Source organism: Neolamprologus multifasciatus, chromosome 18, assembly GCF_963576455.1.
Source record: "Neolamprologus multifasciatus chromosome 18, fNeoMul1.2, whole genome shotgun sequence".
Lineage (NCBI taxonomy): Eukaryota > Metazoa > Chordata > Actinopteri > Cichliformes > Cichlidae > Neolamprologus > Neolamprologus multifasciatus.
In genome coordinates this window covers 257885-280359 of record NC_140456.1, presented here as the reverse complement: position 1 = coordinate 280359, position 22475 = coordinate 257885, and the positions used below count along the sequence as shown (strand labels likewise).

Here is a 22475-nt window from a genome sequence, read left to right as displayed (position 1 = left end):
CACAGAGGGTCAAAGGTCAAACATAAGAGCCCGTATAATAATCTTCACCCCGGAAATGGACTCCATTATCAGCTGATCCTGGATGGTTAGAGACTGCTCAGCAACCACCTGTCGCTAGGGAAAAATCTGTATTCCCCAACGCTGACCGCCCAGCCAATCAGGTGATGCCAACAAGCCATGTGACTGCAGCAGCTCCACCCTCAGAATCACCTGTGCAGGTGTGACACACACACTCAGACACCGCGGGATAAATTAAAGGTTTAATAGATTTTCTCCAAAAGCTGAAACTTTCTCACACACACACACACGCACGCACGCACACACACGCACGCACGCACGCACACACACACACACACAGGTGAGGCAGACAGGTGTGTCTGTGCCTCCCACAGAAATCAAAGAGGCACGCTGATGATGAAGATAAACGTGATCTAATGATAAGAGTCTCTGTCCTCACGACATCTCCATGGCAACAGAAACAAACACTAACTGCAGGTGGCGTCTCATACCCGCCACCGGCCCACGGGAGGCTAGCGGCGGTAGACGCCAAAGGCCACCAGGCTGAGGAGGATGGTGACGCCGACCAGCGAGGCGGTGGCGGGGGCGGTGAAGAACTGGCGGTACTGGATCTGACAGTACCACAGCACGGACAGCATGAGCACGAGCAGTGGGACCATCAGGCTGCCCACGTTCAGCGCCACGCGCACCTGGTCTCCCGCCCGCTGGCCCCCCGCCACCCCCCGCGCGGCGTGCTGCGAGATGTGGCAGTGCAGCACGCAGTTATGAGCGAGGTTCAGCGAGGCGAGCGTCTGCGCGTCGTCTTGCAGCAGCTGGCCCTGATAGATGAGACGCACCTGATGCTCCTGCCCCGCAAAGTAGGTCCTGCAGGGTCAGAGGTCAGAGGTCAGCAAACGGGTCCAAAGGCACAGGCAGGAGGAGGAGCTTCAGGGTTACTGAAACTCCTCCTCTACATTGCAGTGTTACATGCAGTACTCGTACCTCTTGATGTACCCGACCGTGTCCTGCGGTTGGACCTGCGCCATCCTCTCCGTGTCGTTCAGGAACTTGAGTCTGACCACCATATTCCGCTGAGACGCTGCGTCCTCCCCGTCTCCTCCTCTGCGCCTCACCCCGTCCCCTCCCACCTGTCCATCCTCTAGTGTGGGCGGAGCCTCTGTCAGGAAGCTGTCGTTCACAGAGGAGGAAGGCGAGGACGAGGACATGAGGAACGTGGAGGTTGAGGATGGTGGGTAGGGGGACGAGGATGAGGAGGCGGTGGTGGATGAAAAGGGCGTGTCCTGCTGGGTTTGCCCAGGCCTCTGTAAAGGGGAGGAGCCTGTGAACAGGTGTTCAGGGGGCTCGGATGTGCGGGTGGAGATCCAGGCGAGCAGCAGCACCGTTAGCAGCAGCAGAGCGGCGAACAGCAGCGTCACCTCATCACCGACACCTTCGATCAGCGCCATCGCCGCCAAGGTCAGCACAGCTCACACACCTGTAGGGAGAGGGCGGAGCTTAGCTTCAGGTATATACGCACACTTCTTGTTTACCTGAGAACCCCTCACTTGTCCTTTCACTCCAGCATGACTGAAGCTTTTTATGAACTAGGGAAAGAAAGAAAACACACCTTTAGGGGCAGATGTCCCACAGACAGAGCTCCACTGTCACAGTGTCGCAGTACTGTGATACATACAATACTGTGAGAGTACTACGAGCAGGTGAGCTCCTCTCTCAGGTCGACAGAGTTACTTCCTAACTCAAAGCTGACGGTTCAGACACACGAGCGAAACCGACGTCCGAACATCTGCAGGGCACCTGTGGCTGCTTAAGGCCGAACCTCACAATGTCGCCTGATGGGAGGTTATAGACGGCTCCCAAACTGGGTCCGTGTAATCGCCATCAGACGACATCGGACAGGTATGGCGGGTTTTAGTAAAATCACCTTGTCTCATTGGATAAAACACAAACTGATCAGCTGTGAGGTCATGACCTGCAGATGTATGTTTATCAGAACATGGTAACGTGGTAAAATCCTAGTAAACGTCAAAGTTCCGCCTCCACATTACACCTGCGCCCAGTTTAGTCCAATCAGAGCAAGCATCCTGTCCCCCCACTACACACCACAGGGTGACCTCTGGGACTTTATCGTGGGGAAACACACTCAGAGGAAAAGCTCCCCTGACGGTTCGCACGTCACTTCCTGCATGGCTGTCCAACCAGCGGGATGAAAAGCCATTACACAACGCTAACTTCCGGTTTCCTGTGTGCCGTCAGCAGGTATCGATCCATGATTGATCCGGTTGTTAATCAAGTGTATTTTTGACGCTCTCTGTTCAGGTATTTGCTCACCTGTCTCCGCGGCCTTGTCACGGCACCAGTTGTTGGTTGCGTTTCACCGGAAGATCCGGGCATTTGAGCCACCCGGGCTCACCTGGATCAGCTCTGCTAAAGTCCGAGCTAACAGCTAACCGCTACGCTAAGATACGCGCTAACAGCTCGCGCTCCCAGGGAGCCACTGACCCATAGTCTGAGTCTGCGCAGAGGCGCAAGGAGAGAGGAGTCGACGATCACTCACGTTCAGTCCAGGAGCTTCATGTCCTCCCCGTTAGCCTGCAGGCTAACAGCCGCATCACTTCCTGCTGCCGCTTCTTCTTCTACTGCCGCGGCGGACACAGCGGATGCTTCTTCTTCTTTATATTGTTTATTGGCAGTTGGCAAACAGCAAAATGGTGAATTACCGCCACCAGCTGGTGTGGAGTGTGAACTGAATGTCAAAAATGAATCAAATACTCCCAAACAAACGAGTTAAAAAAAAAAAATGACCTGATAACTTCTCCAGTTCTTATATCAACCAAGTCCAGTTTCAATTTCATCTCACCGAGCATATTTCTGACAATGCACTAAAACATGTTCTATTGTTTCTTCTTCTCTGGTGAAGTCACGCTCCCCTGTGCAGTGTTTTCTCATTAAAAACAACGTGCTAATCAAACCAGCATGCCCAAATCTGAGTCAGGATATAACCGTCTCCTCTCTCCTGTGTTCCTTTGGTTTTGTAAAACCATCACCCCCCAGTGGAGGCTGCGCATGCATGTTTCTGCTGGTTGCGATTAGCGTAGCGTCTCCTTATGACGTAACCAGAAGAAAGAAACAAGCAGAGTGTAACAGTTTCAAACGGTACAGAACAAAAAGCAAAGAAGAAGAAACATGTTCGAGATCAGATCCAAATAACGTTTTTAATAAATGAAACATATCACACTAAAGTTCCGCCTCCTCTGAAAACAGATCTGACAGCAGAAGAAAAAAAGGGACCAAAATAAATCTTTACTGCAGGTTTACAGCTTTATTTAACAAACAATGAGTATACAACATACGAACAGATGAAGTATACAAAACAACAGAACATGAACACAAAAAGCCAGGGGTAAAAGAAAAAGGTAAAGATTATAAGAATACACGCAAAAATTCACATACATATATTGTTTTGAGAGCCTTTTTGTTGGTGGAGTCTGATATTGATTGTATGTACATTTCCACATCCTTAAAAAAGGACAGAAATATGGTGTTTTGTTAGTAAACTTACATTTATGGATAAAGAAATTTAGCTAAAAGTATTAACAACTTTATCATAAAAAAACATTTATCATACTTCTTGGGGAACTTAAAGAAACAGAATAAAACATTTTCCCATCGTAAAGAAAACTCCCTTAAAATATGGACAATAACAAACCTGCTAAATTCCTTCCAGAATCTCTGTGTAAAAGAACAGCACCAAAAAAGATGTGTCACAGTTTCTGGATGATCCCCACAGAAAGTACAATTAGTATTTATGTCCCTTTTAAATTTTACCATGTAGTGACTGGCTGGATAACATTTATGTAGAATTTTAAATGAGACTTCTTTCACCTTATTTACAATCAAATATTTATGGGGGATCATCCAGACTGTCTTCCACTTGATATCTGGAACATATCTGTTCCAATAAGATATTATATATGGGAGAGACGATATCTTCTTGGAATAAACTACGTATTTTCTTATTGCTGTAGGAAGTCTGACTGGTGCTCAATCGAGCTCGCAGCCAGATTATCCAATCAGCATCACCTGTGTGACGCTGCTGTGTGACAGGCTCAGGTACTAAGAAGGAACCCTGACCATGACCTGCTGCAACATTTCAAAATAAGAGCATGAAGCTGTTGGTGATTAAGCTTTAGGAGTGCCTGTGAGTGTGTGTGTGTGTGAGAGAGAAGACCAGCAGATTTTACAGCATGAGGTTCACTTCACCCACAGAAACATGTTCAAACACACTAAATACAAACATATATTAAAATGCATGAATACAATACACACTAATTTTATTTACAGTCACTTTATTAGGTGCATCTGTTCAACTCAGATATCTCACCAGCCAATCACAGGGTAGCAGGATGATGAAGGGTGATGAAGAGGAGCCGTCAGAATGATGATTTAGGAGTCGGTGTGTCCGGACCCCAGGGAGCAGACGAAGCAGCTGTGAGGAGGAGGTGTACCTAATAAAGTGGCTGTGAGTGTAAATTCTGCACAAAGTCCTGTGAAATATGTGAGTTTCAACTTTGTGGGTCCGCTCAATCAATCAGTTGATCGGTCAGTGAGCCGATCGATCGGTCTGCAGTCTTTCCTCTTGAGGATGTTGAGGCTCTGACAGCTGCAGACACCTGATCAGCTGATTGGTGGCTCATCCTGGGCTGTCCACGTGCACAGCCTGACACTTCATCGTTAGACAAGCTGCTGCACGCGCTGTTAGTACGGATGACGTCATTACCCCAACACTGTCGCTTTAACGTGCTGAACATCCAGGCCAGCAGTGGCGCTCAGGGGCCACTGGCTGTGTTTGTGAGGCTCCACGGTCCACCAGAACCCGGACCCCAGCTCAGACCTCTGAGAGTTCCACAGGTGAGGCCCAGTGCACCTGTCCTCACCTAAGGTGGCATGGTCCTCCGAGTTTACTCCAGAATTAAAGTCACAAGAACTCACAATAAAGGCTGTTTTTATTCTAAATAAAAAAGTTTATTAGGACAAAAATCAGAACCACCTCACCCCACCTGCGGCAGGTGCGGATTCAGATGATGACCTCACTGATCACGGGGACTCGGCTGCTCTTAGCGGGCTCCTCTGCCGCCTCTCAGCCCGCGATCAGCACCGCGCTGGGCCGTGGAGGGAGCCCCGAGCTGCCGGCAGCACCGACGGTTTCCTCCCGGAGTATCTGCTGTGCTCCGCGGGCCCCCGGCCGCATCTCTGCCGGGGCCAGCCGGCGGTCCCCGGGCCTCCCACCGCTTCAGCATCTGGACCCGGAGAGGGTGGCGGGTGGCGGGGAGGGCTCGGACCACGCAGTCGCAGTTGGGTTTGAGTGAAAACGGCGTAAATGTAAAATAGCGTCCGTTAAAAAGTGCGTGTGCTGCGGCTCCAGCGGGGCTGGCTGCCGCTGTGGCCGCTGTCTCTGGTTTCATCCTCCGCCTTTGTCCTCATGTTTTCCCCCGGAGTTCCTCCCCCTGCGGCGCTGGGCGGAGTTTCATACCGGACTAGACGCTCCTTTTGTCGGATTCGTTTCGACCTGACTCCCCGGGGTTTACGGCTGAAAAAAACACACTTCCACGGTCCCGAAAGCAGCCGAACCGGCACGGTGCCGTGCAGAATCACCCCGGCTTTCTGTCCGAACCAGCAGGTAAGCGCCAGGTTCCGATTTTAAACGCATTTCTGGATTTTTCTGCTCGCTCGTCCCCGAGTCGCCACAACATTCATGGCGGCTTTGCAGCGGAGGCTTGTGGGGCAGCTGCAGCCCGTCCCGCCCGCACAAAGCTCCGGTTCTGCGGGTAAGGGTTCGGCGGTTCGAGGGTTCTGGTGCTCCTGCACCGCGGGTAGACTCGAGCTCGACCTTTTTACGTGTCATCATTTTGTCGGATTAAAGCCGTTAAACGCTCCACGTGTGCCGTCCGGAGACTTTCGCTCGGGTCTTTTATCCGGTTCCATCCGGTTTGTTCCGGTTTGGTCTCCGCGTCGCTCAGACGGGTTTCACCGGGAAACCTTCGCGCTCGGTCCGGCGGTTCGTGCCAGCGGAAGCTACGTGCTGACTCCTGCCGGAGGATGGACGCCATTACCGGGAGGCTGGAAGCTGGCGGCCCGGAGAGATTACCGGGCCGAGCCCAGCTCCCCGGCCGTCCGGACCCAGAACCCGGGGACCGTCTGCAGAATGGCCCCGGTGTGTGTGAGAGATCAGCTCCCGTCTGAGAATCGATCATCAGCAATGTCACCAAACACGCACTGTTTCCGGTTACCTCTGTGGTTACACTGGTGTGGTGATGTCACGCGAGTTTAATGCTCAGCCAGGTGAGGACAGTTGAGGTGCACGTCAGTCTGAGGTCATTCAAACAATGGCCGCACACAGGTGGGCAACCTCGCAGTGAAGCCGCTTTAGGTGAAACATTCTGATTGGCTGTGCCCTGTAGCTGGCGCTGTGACTGTGAGTGGGCGTGCACTCTGATCACACCTGTGCAGGCAGCTGCAGACCCTCAGTCATCATTTTTTGTCCAGTGGCGAAGGATCGGGATCCGCCATGGCGCCACAGATGTGTGAACTCCGAAGAGCAGCTGCGTCTTCAGAAGAATCTGACTACAGGTGATGGTGCCCAGGTGTGGGGGCGTGGCTTTAGGAACGACCCAAACGTCATACACAGAGCTTAAAGTGTGCATTGACGTTTTTATCACTGAGGGTGGCGCTCTGGAGCCTTTCTGCATGCCACACCTGGAGGACTCTTAAACGCGGAGTGTCCTCACTGCGTGTGCAGAATCTCGTTTCTGAGCATGCTCAGATTGATTTCTGTAAATGAAAAGAAGCCTTCAGGAAGTTCGCATGCTGTTGGGCCGCCATGGTGTGAGCTGCAAGCTGATTGGGCAGTGAGAAGATGAAGGTGTGAAAGTGTGGTGGCGGCCAGCTGTCATCCTCTATAAATACACCTGGTACATTCTCTACAGCAACAGGTGATGTCACTGACCTTCAACGTGTCACCGTTAGCCTACAGGGCAGCAGGGATCAGGTGACGTGTCAGGTGATCAGGCGACATATTCTGCTCAGTGACTCACGCTCCACTTACTTCTAGCCTGTCACAGGCGAGTGACCCGCCCCGAAAGCCCGCCCCCTCTGAGCTACAGAGAGCCAAACGTGTCAAAACGCTGCGCAGGTCAGCAGGGGGCGCCGTAAAAACACGGTCACATTATATCCAGCCCCCTTTGGTCCTGCGGCCTTTCTCACCTGACACTGATGTAAAACACCCGCATTGGTCCTTTAGTGATTTAGGACAGGGCGTCCTCTGTCACGGCGCCCGTTTCAGACGACGCCTCTTGCAGTCGGGCTAAAGGACGAGCTCGAGAGCGCCCCCTGTGGAGCCAGAACAGGGCATTGGATCAGGTGTTGTTGGCCTCGGTGCTGCCCCACACAGGCAGAAACAGGAACTACGCGAGCTGAGCCGTACTGATGGTCACGTGAGCACTTCCTGCCGCAGTAAACCTGTTTGATTTTGTGTTTCAGAGGGAGGGGCGGAGCCTCCTCCGTCGGTCACTGCAGGATGAACGGCAGCAGCAGCGTCTCCACGGCTCAGAGCACCAGGGTCAAGACTGAACCAGGTAAGCGCCGCCCTGCTGTTAGCGCTGTCAGGTGTTCAGGTACTCCTGTCAGTTCATGTAGGCCTAAAGCAGCGTCCACACAGGAAGTGGCTGGTGGCGACTGCAGGAAGTTGATGACACTTGGAATGAGCGTGTAAGTGTTTGCAGCGTTACGCCCGTGTGCACCTTCGTCCTCACAGACGACCATTTTGGCAGTTTTTGTGAAAACGTACGAACGTGTTTTTCTGTGACGTTCGGCCGCGGGGCACGCGCCCTCGCCGGCCCCGCCCTGACCGCTGTCTCCCTGCTCAGATGACTGGAGTAAGGAGGACTGTCTGACTCTGCTGGAGAGGATTCGCACCCTGTTGCCTGACGGAGACGCCATGAAGTACAAAACCACCGAGTCGCACTTTGATTGGGAGAAAGTTTGTTTTGGCGGCTTCACCGGCGAGATGTGTCGCCTGAAGTGGCAGAAAGTCTCGTCTGAGGTACGCTGGCCGCAGACCATGCCTCTGCGCCATCGCTGTGTTGATTTAAAGCTTTTCGGTTTGAGGTGTGTCTGACGGTTCAACTGACCCGAGTCTGTGTTTCAGGTCAGGAAGTACCGAACCATGACGGAGCTCATCGTGGACGCCATTGAGTTCGTGAAGAACCCGTATAAAGGCAAGAAACTGAAGGTGAGGCCCCCTGGAGCCAGAACCTGCTGGGACATGTGCTGATTCACCTGTGACCTTTGACCTCTCTCGTGTGCAGACTCACCCAGATTTCCCGAAGAAGCCTCTGACGCCATACTTTCGCTTCTTCATGGAGAAACGAGCCAAATACGCCAAAATCCACCCAGAGATGAGCAACCTGGACCTAACCAAGATCCTGTCCAAGAAGTACAAGGAGCTGCCCGACAAGAAGAAGGTGCGCTCAGCCGCACAACCCGAGCTCGCAGTCTGTGTTCGAGTCCCCAAAAACCAAACACTTGTTTGTTTGTCCTCCCGCAGCAAAAGTACATCACAGAGTTCCAGCGTGAGAAAGAAGACTTCGAGAAGAACATGGCTCGATTCAAGTGAGTTCTACTTCCTGTCACATGTAGCAGTGCTGGTCACGGTGTTGGCGCACACATGGCTAATGTCAGCTGATCGCAGGGAGGAGCACCCCGAGCTGATCGAGGAGAGGAAGAAGTCGGACCTGCCGGAGAAACCCAAAACCCCCCAACAGCTGTGGTACAACCACGAGAAGAAGACCTACATGAAGCTGCACCCTGAGGTACGCTCAGCACACACATGCATGTCTCTGTGCCGTCGCTGCAGCTCTGGTCCAATCGGAGGGCTCGACTGCTCCGCGCAAACCACCGTGCAGCAGGTGAAACAAGCAAACGTGTTTCTAAAGATGTCGTTGGGCCATATGTGAAACAAACGCACAGACGCAGACTTTTAGATGGGCGGAGCGACAGAATTGTGCACGCGTTTAGCATTCACACGTTCAGCATTCACACGTTCAGCATTCACACGTTCAGCATGCACGCGTTCAGCATTCACGCGTTTAGCATTCACGCGTTCAGCATTCACGCGTTCAGCATGCACGCGTTTAGCATGCACGCGTTCAGCATTCACGCGTTCAGCATTCACACGTTCAGCATTCACACGTTCAGCATTCACGCGTTTAGCATTCACACGTTCAGCATTCACACGTTCAGCATGCACGCGTTCAGCATTCACGCGTTCAGCATGCACGCGTTTAGCATGCACGCGTTCAGCATTCACACGTTCAGCATTCACACGTTCAGCATGCACGCGTTCAGCATGCACGCGTTTAGCATTCACGCGTTCAGCATTCACACGTTCAGCATTCACACGTTCAGCATTCACACGTTCAGCATTCACACGTTCAGCATGCACGCGTTCAGCATTCACGCGTTCAGCATTCACACGTTCAGCATTCACGCGTTCAGCATTCACGCGTTCAGCATGCACGCGTTCAGCATTCCCACGTTCAGCATTCACGCGTTTAGCATTCACGCGTTCAGCATGCACGCGTTCAGCATTCACACGTTCAGCATTCACACGTTCAGCATTCACACGTTCAGCATGCACGCGTTCAGCATTCCCACGTTCAGCATTCACGCGTTTAGCATTCACGCGTTCAGCATTCACACGTTCAGCATTCCCACGTTCAGCATGCACGCGTTTAGCATTCATGCGTTCAGCATTCACACGTTCAGCATGCACGCGTTCAGCATTCACGCGTTTAGCATTCACACGTTCAGCATTCACGCGTTCAGCATTCACACGTTCAGCATGCATGCGTTCAGCATTCACGCGTTTAGCATTCACGCGTTCAGCATTCACGCGTTATGTTTGGAGGGAATATTTGACCTTCTGTAGTTCCAGTGTGAATATAGATACGGTTCGATTATCCTGGGGTCGAGTGTGCAAAGATAAACACCGAGTCAAAGCCGCCACTGAAACCAGCGTTTGAAATCACACGTTAGTCTTTTCTGAGCGGCGGTCGCTGCCGTTCTCTGCTCGGAGTAAACGAGGCGCTGCCGTTCAGACAGCGCTATGATTGTTTGCGTTGCTGCTTCTCTTAGCGTCACAGACTGATTCAGGTGCACTTAAACACATGGCTGTTTAAAACGACCGGCGAAAGGCTCGGCCCGTCGGCGATGGTCGATATAGTCAACCTAACACGTCCAACCCGCACGTCCATGAATGAAGTTCTGTGTGATGATGAGAAAAGGGCGCATGAAGCCAGGCAGGTGCAGAGACGTGCAGCGTCCCGCCGCTCCGTGCGCGTCGGCTGGTTCGGTCCCGACAGGAAGGTGAGTCATCACCATAAAAACGTCTCGTGACGGCTGAAACCACCACATGCTCCTCTCAAGGGTTCAGACAGACGAGTTCTTCGAGAGTCTTCCAGAGGTGGCCCAGCCAATCAGCTGAGCCGAATCCTCCTGAAACTCTACGGAAAGAAGAAAAAGTCAGAGGTCATAGACGGGCCAGAATCTCGCCTGCCGTGTAGGCAGCTCCTTTGTCCCTGCAGGAGGCGTCCTGCTCGTGATCATACAAACCTTGATTTCGGCTCCTCGGCGCTCTGATTTCTCTGCACGTGTTGTCACGGACGTCTGCGGACAGTTTTACGGCGGCAGCTCGTAGACCTGCTGCCGGTTCGAGGCCCGGAGCGTCGTCAGGACCCGTCTCGACATCCTCACGACTGTGTTTCTGTTTCAGGTGAGTCAAAAGGAGCTGAAGGAGGCTCTGAGGAGACAGTGGTCCCAGCTGTCCGACAAGAGGAGACTGAAGTGGATCAGCAAGGCGCTGGAGCTCCAGAAAGATTACGAGGTACCAGAGAGACGGGAACGCTCGGCGTTTCACCTGAACCATCATCACAACACGAGTCCTGGAAGCGAGCCGACACCAGCTCCGGTGTTTGTAACGGCTTCTGGGACGTGTGGGCGATGTGATGATGATCTGGGCTGAAACCGAAAGTCTCGCCGCTGCTTCTCACCACTGCACTTCCTGTTTCAGGACAGCATGAGGGTGTACCTGGAAGCTCATCCAGACGTGAACTCGGACGATCACGTGCGCTCCGTCCTCACCAAAGCCGAGAGACAGCTGAAAGACAAGTTCGACGGCCGGCCAACCAAACCTCCCCCGTGAGTCTGCGCTGACATGTTCATGCTGACGCTGCCGCAGCTACAGCCGAGAGGTCGCGCCCCTCAGAAGTTCACTTGTCCAATTTTCTCAGTTTTAGAAGCTTTGACAAAATAAGACGACATTTATTATTTTATTCAGATTCAGACGGAGATTAAAGCTTTCATTACTGTAAGATAAGATAAAACTTTATTGATCCCACAACGGGGACATTTTTGCATCACCTCAGCTCAGGTACAGATATCAGAAGGAAATACAAGAATACAAATAAGTACAATCAATGAAAAAAGTAAGATAATACACTATATACAATGGTAGCACACACAGTATGTGATTATGGATATGGTTGGAAATATGCAAGACATAAACTATATAGCTTGATATAGCTATTGTACCACTACTATTCCTGTTTATAGACACGTACACACTAAATATACACATGTATATATATGTATACATATATACCTGCACATGTCCGTACACATGAAGGTCCATTGTGCATGAGGTGGTGACCATGGATGTTCACAGTGACTTATGATATCGTGATTGAGGAGTTATAGAGTCTAACTGCTGTTGGGATGAATGATCTGCCAGAGCGCTCCTTCCTGCAGCGAGGGTGTTTCAGTCTCTGACTAAAGGAGCTGCTCAGCCCACTCACAGACTCATGCAATGGGTGATGTGGGTTGTTCATGATGGATGCATCCACTCCCCCAGCAGGCCACTGCATAGAAAAGGGCAGATGCTAACACAGTGTCATCCTTAACAGAGTCCTGCAGACTCCGAAGGACCTCAGTCTCCTCAGCAGGTGGAGTCGACTCTGGCCCTTCTTATACAGGACGTCTGTATTTGCAGTCCAGTTTATTGTTGAGGTGAACACCCAGGTGCTTATAAGAGTCCACTATCTCAGTGTCTTTCCCCTGGATGTTCACCGGTGTTGTAGGGGGTGTAACATGATGTCGGCCCTCCTCTGGAAGGATTTCCACAGGTTTAGGAGTGTTTGTGGGAATTTGTGACCGTTCATCCAGAAGAGCATCGTGGGGTCAGATGTTGGAGTCCTGTGCTGGAGGTCAGGACTCCGTGCTGGAGGTCAGGACTCCGTGCAGGAGGTCAGGACTCCGTGCAGGAGGTCAGGACTCCATGCAGGAGGTCAGGACTCAGGACTCCGTGCCGGAGGTCAGGACTCAGGACTCCGTGCAGGAGGTCAGGACTCCGTGCAGGAGGTCAGGACTCCGTGCAGGAGGTCAGGACTCAGGACTCCGTGCCGGAGGTCAGGACTCAGGACTCCGTGCCGGAGGTCAGGACTCAGGACTCCGTGCAGGAGGTCAGGACTCCGTGCAGGAGGTCAGGACTCAGGACTCTGTGCAGGAGGTCAGGACTCCGTGCCGGAGGTCAGGACTCAGGACTCCGTGCCGGAGGTCAGGACTCCATGCAGGAGGTCAGGACTCCGTGCAGGAGGTCAGGACTCCATGCAGGAGGTCAGGACTCCGTGCAGGAGGTCAGGACTCCATGCAGGAGGTCAGGACTCAGGACTCCGTGCAGGAGGTCAGGACTCCGTGCAGGAGGTCAGGACTCAGGACTCCGTGCCGGAGGTCAGGACTCCGTGCAGGAGGTCAGGACTCCGTGCCGGAGTCCTGACGTTCTGCACGGAGTACTCACTGTACGGGTACTCACTGTACTGCGTCTTGTACCTGTGTTTCGCAGTAACGGTACTCACTGTAATGCGTTTTTCCTTTTTCGCAGTAACGGTACTCACTGTACTGCGTTTTGTACCTGTGTTTTGCAGTAACGGGTACTTACTGTACTGCGTTTTGTACCTTTGTTTCGCAGTAACGGGTACTCACTGTACTGCGTCTTGTACCTGTGTTTCGCAGTAACGGGTACTCACTGTAATGCGTTTTGCAGTAACGGCTACTCACTGTAATGCGTTTTTCCTTTTTCGCAGTAACGGTACTCACTGTACTGCGTCTTGTACCTGTGTTTCGCAGTAACGGTACTCACTGTACTGCGTTTTGTACCTGCGTTTTGCAGTAACGGGTACTTATTGTACTGCGTTTTGTACCTTTGTTTCGCAGTAACGGGTACTCACTGTACTGCGTCTTGTACCTGTGTTTTGCAGTAACGGGTACTTACTGTACTGCGTTTTGTACCTTTGTTTCGCAGTAACGGGTACTCACTGTACTGCGTTTTGCCTGTTTCGCAGTAACGGGTACTCAATGTACTGCGTTTTGCAGTAACAGGTACTCGCTGTACTGCGTTTTTTACCTGTGTTTCGCAGTAACGGGTACTCACTGTACTGCGTCTTGTACCTGTGTTTCGCAGTAACGGGTACTCACTGTAATGCGTTTTGCAGTAACGGGTACTCACTGTAATGCGTTTTGCCTTTTTCGCAGTAACGGTACTTACTGTACTGCGTCTTGTACCTGTGTTTCGCAGTAACGGTACTGACTGTACTGCGTTTTGTACCTGTGTTTTGCAGTAACGGGTACTTATTGTACTGCGTTTTGTACCTTTGTTTCGCAGTAACGGGTACTCACTGTACTGCGTCTTGTACCTGTGTTTTGCAGTAACGGGTACTTACTGTACTGCGTTTTGTACCTTTGTTTCGCAGTAACGGGTACTCACTGTACTGCGTTTTGCCTGTTTCGCAGTAACGGGTACTCAATGTACTGCGTTTTGCAGTAACAGGTACTCGCTGTACTGCGTTTTTTACCTGTGTTTCGCAGTAACGGGTACTCACTGTACTGCGTCTTGTACCTGTGTTTCGCAGTAACGGGTACTCACTGTAATGCGTTTTGCAGTAACGGGTACTCACTGTAATGCGTTTTGCCTTTTTCGCAGTAACGGTACTTACTGTACTGCGTCTTGTACCTGTGTTTCGCAGTAACGGTACTGACTGTACTGCGTTTTGTACCTGTGTTTTGCAGTAACGGGAACTTACTGTACTGCGTTTTGTACCTGTGTCGCAGTAACGGCTACTCGCTGTAATGCGTTTTGTACCTGTGTTTTGCAGTAACGGGTACTCGCTGTAATGCGTTTTTTACCTGTGTTTTGCAGTAACGGGTACTCACTGTAATGCGTTTTGTACCTGTGTCGCAGTAACGGGTACTTACTGTACTGCCTTTTGTACCTGTGTTTCGCAGTAACGGGTACTCGCTGTAATGCGTTTTGTACCTGTGTCGCAGTAACGGGTACTCGCTGTAATGCGTTTTGTACCTGTGTCGCAGTAACGGCTACTCGCTGTAATGCGTTTTGTACTTGTGTTGCAGTAACGGGTACTCGCTGTAATGCCTTTTGTACCTGTGTTTCGCAGTAACGGGTACTCGCTGTACTGCGTTTTTTACCTGTGTTTTGCAGTAACGGGTACTCGCTGTAATGCGTTTTGTACCTGTGTCGCAGTAACGGCTACTCGCTGTAATGCGTTTTGTACCTGTGTCGCAGTAACGGGTACTCGCTGTAATGCCTTTTTTACCTGTGTTTCGCAGTAACAGGTACTCGATGTACTGCGTTTTTTACCTGTGTTTCGCAGTAACGGGTACTCGCTGTAATGCGTTTTGTACCTGTGTCGCAGTAACGGCTACTCGCTGTAATGCGTTTTGTACCTGTGTCGCAGTAACGGGTACTCGCTTTAATGCCTTTTGTACCTGTGTTTCGCAGTAACGGTACTCACTGTACTGCGTTTTGTACCTGTGTTTTGCAGTAACGGGTACTTACTGTACTGCGTTTTGTACCTTTGTTTCGCAGTAACGGGTACTCACTGTACTGCGTTTTGCCTGTTTCGCAGTAACGGGTACTCAATGTACTGCGTTTTGCAGTAACAGGTACTCGCTGTACTGCGTTTTTTACCTGTGTTTCGCAGTAACGGGTACTCGCTGTAATGCCTTTTGTACCTGTGTCTCGCAGTAACGGGTACTCGCTGTACTGCGTTTTTTACCTGTGTTTTGCATTAACGGGTACTCACTGTACTGCATTTTGTACCTGTGTTTCGCAGTAACGGGTACTCACTGTACTGCGTTTTGCCTGTTTCGCAGTAACGGGTACTCAATGTACTGCGTTTTGCAGTAACAGGTACTCGCTGTACTGCGTTTTTTACCTGTGTTTCGCAGTAACGGGTACTCGCTGTAATGCGTTTTGTACCTTTGTCGCAGTAACGGCTACTCGCTGTAATGCGTTTTGTACCTGTGTCGCAGTAACGGTTACTCGCTGTAATGCCTTTTGTACCTGTGTCTCACAGTAACGGGTACTCGCTGTACTGCGTTTTTTACCTGTGTTTTGCAGTAACGGTTACTCACTGTACTGCATTTTGTACCTGTGTTTCGCAGTAACGGGTACTCGCTGTAATGCGTTTTGTACCTGTGTCGCAGTAACGGCTACTCGCTGTACTGCGTTTTTTACCTGTGTTTCGCAGTAACGGGTACTCGCTGTAATGCGTTTTGTACCTGTGTCGCAGTAACGGCTACTCGCTGTAATGCGTTTTGTACCTGTGTCGCAGTAACGGCTACTCGCTGTAATGCGTTTTGTACCTGTGTCGCAGTAACGGCTACTCGCTGTAATGCCTTTTGTACCTGTGTTTCGCAGTAACGGGTACTCGCTGTAATGCGTTTTGTACCTGTGTCGCAGTAACAGCTACTCGCTGTAATGCGTTTTGTACCTGTGTCGCAGTAACGGCTACTCGCTGTAATGCGTTTTGTACCTGTGTCGCAGTAACGGCTACTCGCTGTAATGCGTTTTTTACCTGTGTTGCAGTAACGGCTACTCGCTGTAATGCGTTTTGTACCTGTGTCGCAGTAACGGCTACTCGCTGTAATGCGTTTTGTACCTGTGTCGCAGTAACGGCTACTCGCTGTAATGCGTTTTTTACCTGTGTCGCAGTAACGGCTACTCGCTGTAATGCGTTTTTTACCTGTGTTTCGCAGTAACGGGTACTCGCTGTAATGCGTTTTTTACCTGTGTTTTGCAGTAACGGTTACTCGCTGTAATGCGTTTTGTACCTGTGTCGCAGTAACGGCTACTCGCTGTAATGCGTTTTGTACCTGTGTCGCAGTAACGGCTACTCGCTGTAATGCGTTTTGTACCTGTGTTGCAGTAACGGGTACTCGCTGTAATGCCTTTTGTACCTGTGTTTCGCAGTAACGGGTACTCCCTGTACTGCGTTTTTTACCTGTGTTTTGCAGTAACGGGTACTCACTGTACTGCATTTTGTACCTGTGTCGCAGTAACGGCTACTCGCTGTAATGCTTTTTGTACCTGTGTCGCAGTAACGGCTACTCGCTGTAATGCGTTTTGTACCTGTGTCGCAGTAACGGGTACTCGCTGTAATGCCTTTTGTACCTGTGTTTCGCAGTAACGGGTACTCGCTGTAATGCCTTTTGTACCTGTGTTTCGCAGTAACGGGTACTCGCTGTAATGCGTTTTGTACCTGTGTCGCAGTAACGGGTACTCGCTGTAATGCGTTTTGTACCTGTGTCGCAGTAACGGCTACTCGCTGTAATGCCTTTTGTACCTGTGTTTTGCAGTAACGGGTACTCACTGTAATGCATTTTGTACCTGTGTTTCGCAGTAACGGGTACTCGCTGTACTGCGTTTTTTACCTGTGTTTTGCAGTAACGGGTATTCGCTGTAATGCGTTTTGTACCTGTGTCGCAGTAACGGCTACTCGCTGTAATGCGTTTTGTACCTGTGTCGCAGTAACGGCTACTCGCTGTAATGCGTTTTGTACCTGTGTCGCAGTAACGGGTACTCGCTGTAATGCCTTTTGTACCTGTGTTTCGCAGTAACGGGTACTCGCTGTACTGCGTTTTTTACCTGTGTTTTGCAGTAACGGCTACTCGCTGTAATGCGTTTTGTACCTGTGTCGCAGTAACGGGTACTCGCTGTAATGCGTTTTGTACCTGTGTCGCAGTAACGGGTACTCGCTGTAATGCCTTTTGTACCTGTGTTTCGCAGTAACGGGTACTCGCTGTACTGCCTTTTGTACCTGTGTTTCGCAGTAACGGGTACTCGCTGTAATGCGTTTTGTACCTGTGTCGCAGTAACGGCTACTCGCTGTAATGCCTTTTTTACCTGTGTTTTGCAGTAACGGGTACTCGCTGTAATGCCTTTTGTACCTGTGTTTCGCAGTAACGGGTACTCGCTGTACTGCGTTTTTTACCTGTGTTTTGCAGTAACGGGTATTCGCTGTAATGCGTTTTGTACCTGTGTCGCAGTAACGGCTACTCGCTGTAATGCGTTTTGTACCTGTGTCGCAGTAACGGCTACTCGCTGTAATGCGTTTTGTACCTGTGTCGCAGTAACGGGTACTCGCTGTAATGCCTTTTGTACCTGTGTTTCGCAGTAACGGGTACTCGCTGTACTGCGTTTTTTACCTGTGTTTTGCAGTAACGGCTACTCGCTGTAATGCGTTTTGTACCTGTGTCGCAGTAACGGCTACTCGCTGTACTGCGTTTTTTACCTGTGTCGCAGTAACGGCTACTCGCTGTAATGCGTTTTGTACCTGTGTCGCAGTAACGGCTACTCGCTGTAATGCGTTTTGTACCTGTGTCGCAGTAACGGCTACTCGCTGTAATGCGTTTTGTACCTGTGTCGCAGTAACGGCTACTCGCTGTAATGCGTTTTGTACCTGTGTCGCAGTAACGGGTACTCGCTGTAATGCCTTTTGTAACTGTGTTTCGCAGTAACGGGTACTCGCTGTACTGCGTTTTTTACCTGTGTTTTGCAGTAACGGCTACTCGCTGTAATGCGTTTTGTACCTGTGTCGCAGTAACGGCTACTCGCTGTACTGCGTTTTTTACCTGTGTTTCGCAGTAACGGGTACTCGCTGTAATGCGTTTTTTACCTGTGTTTCGCAGTAACGGGTACTCGCTGTAATGCGTTTTGTACCTGTGTCGCAGTAACGGCTACTTGCTGTAATGCGTTTTGTACCTGTGTCGCAGTAACGGGTACTCGCTGTAATGCCTTTTGTAACTGTGTTTTGCAGTAACGGGTACTCACTGTACTGCGTTTTGCCTGTTTCGCAGTAACGGGTACTCGCTGTACTGCGCCGAGCTGATGGTGAACATGAAGGACGTGCCGAGCACGGAGCGCATGGTGCTGTGCAGCAAACAGTGGAAGATGATGACGCAGAAGGAGAAGGACATGTTCCAGAAACGCTGCGAGCAGGTGAGTGACGGCACCGCTCTGACCTCCGACCTCTAACCTCTCTCTAACCTCAGCTTTGTCTCCACAGAAAAAGAAGCAGTATGACATCGACCTGCAGCGCTTCCTGGAGGTAAGACCTCAGAGCGCCTTGAAGAGCGAGAGGAAACGCCCACAGACGGGACAGAGATGGGCGGGGCTGTATTTACACCTTCATGGTTGGAATTAACGGGATGGGGCGGGGTCTAACTGTGAAAGCGCAGGCTGATTGGCTAGCTAGAAACGACCAGTTTCTTACTACAGATGGTCCTCAATTCACTTTTATTCATACAGCAGTCGCCTCGAGGCGCTTTAATGTGTACAGTAGATCGTACAGTAATAAGGCACGTTGTGATTGGCTGTCATGTTTGATCCTGTCCACTGAGGCTCCAGAGCTGCTGCTTGAACTACAGGAAACAGGAAGTAACCTCTGCTTCTCTCTCAGAGTCTTCCAGAGGAGGAGCGTGACAGAGTCATGACTGAGGAGAAAATGGGTGGGGCCAAATTGGGTGCAGGCGTGGCCTCGAGCCCCCACAGAGCCAAGTCTCCATCAGTCAAGGTGCGCCTGGCGCCTGTTTATTGGGCGCTCAGTCTGAACGGTGATGTAACCAACCTGCCGAGCCGGCGCCATCTGCAACATCACCGGAAACTGTCTGAACACATTTGTGTTCTTTAAATAGGAGCGGTGTCGGGAGGCGGAGTCTGAGCCGTGGGTCCCTGCTGGAACGCCAAAAGAAAGACGGGACGGGAAAAAGACGGCAGCAGCAAAGCTTCCAGAGACGCCAAAGACGGCGGCGGAGATGTGGCAGCATAGCGTGATTGGCGACTACCTGGCTAAATACAGAGTAAGGAGCGCGTACAGTAAATGGCAGGTAAAAACTCTACCGTCACTGAGTGTCATGTGACACAACCCACAGAGTGACCGCAGGAAGGCCCAGGCAGCGATGGACATGGCGTGGAACTCGATGGAGAAGAAGGAGAAGATTCTGTGGATCAAGAAGGCGGCAGAAGACCAGAAACGTTACGAGGTTCGGCTCTGATATCCGCCGCCAAACGGGAAGTTTTTTCTCCCCTTTCTTTTTAGAGAAAAATGTATCCAAAGAAGAAACAAAGTAACGCACTGCTAACGTACCGCGTTAGGGAGGGGGGGGGGGCTCATGCTACTTTAGCTGTTAGCTCACGGGGTCTTCAATTCAGTTTTATTTATACAAATCACAACAACAGTCCCCTCAGGGCGCTTCAGATTGTAAGGTTGACCCAACAATCAGCTGCTTGGTGTAATTACCGTGGGTTCCTCGCCACGGTAATTACACCCTCCTCCTCCTCTCGCTGTCACTGGTTTCCAGTTGCAGTCAGTGCAGCAGCTTGCATGTCAACAACAGCTCCTTTTACACTCACATGACTCCTGTTTGGTTATGGCTCCACCCTCTTTGCTCCCCTAGTTAGTGCCCTTCTTTGTGTCTAGCTCCTCCCCCTGCTGTGTTTTGTTGTACTGATTAGAGATGGCACGATACCACTTTTTTATGTCCAATATACTTAAATTTGGATATCTGCCGATACCGATATGAATCCGATATAGTGGTTTTTAATCAATAAAACTTTTTTTAATATCTTGCTGCATTTTGTATAAGTTTATACTCAAGTTTAAATAAATAACAACACTAAAGCTATTCTTTTGTACCTGTATGTAAAAATACACTGCACCCAAAATATTTCATAGTTCAGCAAAACTGATCAATCTAATAAACTTAAACCTGCTCCATCCTCCCTATTCTGGTATTTTAAAGAGTAAGCAACTGCAGCAACAGTGCAAACTCCCAGCAACAAAATAAAAAAGAGTTTAGCCCCCTAGCTCCGCCCCTGCACAGTTACGTCAGCTGTAGAAAAAGATCCTGGTGTAGAAATAATATTAAATAAATTCTAACAACAGCTTATCAAGCTTAAACGTGCTGCTGTTGTTCAGCTGCTGGTTTCCTGTTTCTGGTGAGAAGTGGGCCAAAAACAAAGAAGAGAGACGATCAGCTGATCATTGATCAGTTTATGATTGACGCAGCAGCAGGAGAGAGAAAGAGAGAGAGAGAGAGGCAGTCGCTCCATATATCGGTTGTTAAGCTTAACGTGGGAATGCTTTACAAACATTCAGAGATGAACTTACACACTTGCTTTACTTCTCTCTGGGAAAACTTCCTCGGAGATGAAATGCTGGTTTGAGGCTACAAATACACACAGCGGCTCTATCACGTGACCACACTGCTCCGACGTGCTACGGTTATGAGCTGAGTTACGCCGTGTCGCAAGTTTTGTGAGGTGCTTTTTTGATATTTAATGGATCGATTACATTTTTTATTTCTCTCCGATATCCGATGCAGTAATTTACGTCAGTATCTGACCGATACCGATACGTAATATCGATCGGTCCATCTCTAGTACTGACTGTGGGTGTCCTGCAGAGGGAGCTGTTGGAGATGAGGACTCCAGCCGGGGGTCAGCGGAAGCCCAAGTTTGACGGCGAGCCGAAGAAGCCTCCAGTGTGAGTCTGCGCCCCCGATTCAAAAACCTTTATTGAAACGTTGGCGGTCGGCCGCGGTGTCACGGTCGCCTCGCTCTGTGCACTGCTGTCTCTGTCCAATAGGAGCGGCTACCAGATGTTCTCCCAGGAGCTGCTGACCAATGGCGAGCTGAACCACTTCAGCCTGAAGGAGCGGATGGTGGAGATCGGGAAACGCTGGCAGAAGCTGAGCCAGAGCCAGAAGGACAAGTACAAGAAGCTGGTCGAGGAGCAGCAGGTGGAGTACAAGGCGGAGCTGGAGGCCTGGGTCAAGGTGAGGCACGATGACTCCGCCTCCGCTGACAAATGAAATATTAGTAAAAGGTTTGTCGCCCCCTGCTGGTCGCTAACATGCCCGTTTCCCTCCTCAGTCTCTGTCTCCTCAGGACCGCGCCGTCTACAAGGAGATCTCGTCTTCGGTGAGTTTCTCACGCCGCCTCACCTGTCCGTGCGTCACCTGCACGACAGCGCTAACCCTTGTTTGTTTGTTTAGAAACGTCGCAGCACCGCCAAAGTTCGCAGCAGCCCCGTCGCTAAAGTCCGCGTGACTGCGAAGGGGAAGGCGGGAAGCTCAAGAGCTGCGACACCCGGAGTGGCGGTGAGCAAGAGGGCGATGGCATACCGAGCCAAGGTAACGACAGCTACTTAGTCAGAAAGGCTGGGGACGGGGCTAAGTCTCACGTGGCGTTCGTGGTGGTGAACAGGGTCTGTCCGTATCCCAGCAGGACATGTCTGACTCGGATGAGGAGGAGGAGAAGAGCGAGTCATCGGACTCCGACGAAGACGACGAGACGTCAGGAAGCACAGACAGCGATGACGATGAGGTCAGTCATGTGTCCACGGAGACACGAGTGACCGACTGACCGTGGCGTTCATCACCCGTCCAGCAGAGACAATATCCTGTTTTATTTTGAAAGTACTTTTTATATAAATATTGATAAATGACCTTGTGGGCGGGGCCCTTTTCATCGGTCCACCCCTTCATGTGTTGCAGGATATAGAACTTCCTGTTTTGTGACCACTTACTGTTGTTTCTCAGAACGACGATGAGGAAGACGAGGACGATGAAGACCAGAGCTCCTCGGAGGAATCCAGTGACTCCGACACAGACTAGCTCCACCCCTTCCTCCTCATTGGAGAGGACAGGCTGTGCAGGCCACACCTCCTCACAGACCAATCATCCTGGCAGACCAATGAGAGGACGTTACGCGGCACCGGCCCCTCCCGCCTTCCTCTGAAGAGGGCGGAGCCTTTTGTTACTCGTGTTTGTTTTTTATCGAGTGTGTGTTGGTTTTTAGCAGATGGGCGGAGCAAAGCTCAGGTGGGCTCTCAAGTGTCCTTTTCACAAAATGGTGAAGGCAGGGCAGGGGGCGGGGTTTGTACAGTTGGCAGGTGGGGGCGCAATGAGCAGCAGTTCAGGTTCAGCCGCCCACCTCAAATTATTAATAAATGCACTTTTTTCTCATCTCTGGTGTCGTTTGTCATGTG

The 22475-nt window shown here is 50.9% G+C and overlaps 2 protein-coding genes across 4 annotated transcripts; one reads left to right on the top strand and one right to left on the bottom strand.

The window, feature by feature from the left end:
• Positions 1 to 247: 247 nt before the first annotated feature.
• tmub1 (transmembrane and ubiquitin-like domain containing 1) lies at positions 248 to 2701 on the bottom strand. 2 transcript variants are annotated; one of them, XM_085140578.1, is made up of 3 exons: positions 2573 to 2701; positions 1000 to 1492; positions 248 to 882 (listed from the first exon to the last, which is right to left on the bottom strand). In XM_085140578.1, exons 2-3 carry the CDS (start codon positions 1461 to 1463, stop codon positions 531 to 533), a joined length of 816 nt encoding a protein of 271 aa, XP_084996704.1. In that variant the 5' UTR covers positions 1464 to 1492; positions 2573 to 2701; the 3' UTR covers positions 248 to 530. The 2 variants fall into 2 exon arrangements, with proteins under 2 accessions (XP_084996704.1, XP_084996705.1); XM_085140579.1 differs by lacking the exon at positions 2573 to 2701 and adding an exon at positions 2347 to 2566.
• Positions 2702 to 3608: 907 nt separating this feature from the next.
• ubtfl (upstream binding transcription factor, like) lies at positions 3609 to 22452 on the top strand. Of its 2 annotated transcripts, none has more exons than XM_085140560.1 (20): positions 3609 to 4537; positions 7555 to 7649; positions 7941 to 8116; positions 8222 to 8305; positions 8382 to 8537; positions 8621 to 8685; positions 8765 to 8885; positions 10847 to 10957; positions 11144 to 11271; positions 18283 to 18424; positions 18492 to 18533; positions 18885 to 18998; positions 19120 to 19284; positions 19357 to 19467; positions 20890 to 20969; positions 21072 to 21261; positions 21359 to 21406; positions 21481 to 21618; positions 21710 to 21811; positions 22027 to 22452. In XM_085140560.1, the coding sequence occupies exons 2-20, from the start codon at positions 7592 to 7594 to the stop codon at positions 22099 to 22101; spliced, it is 2106 nt and encodes a 701-aa protein (XP_084996686.1). In that variant the 5' UTR covers positions 3609 to 4537; positions 7555 to 7591; the 3' UTR covers positions 22102 to 22452. The 2 variants fall into 2 exon arrangements, with proteins under 2 accessions (XP_084996686.1, XP_084996684.1); XM_085140558.1 differs by lacking the exon at positions 3609 to 4537 and adding an exon at positions 5313 to 5695.
• Positions 22453 to 22475: the final 23 nt, after the last annotated feature.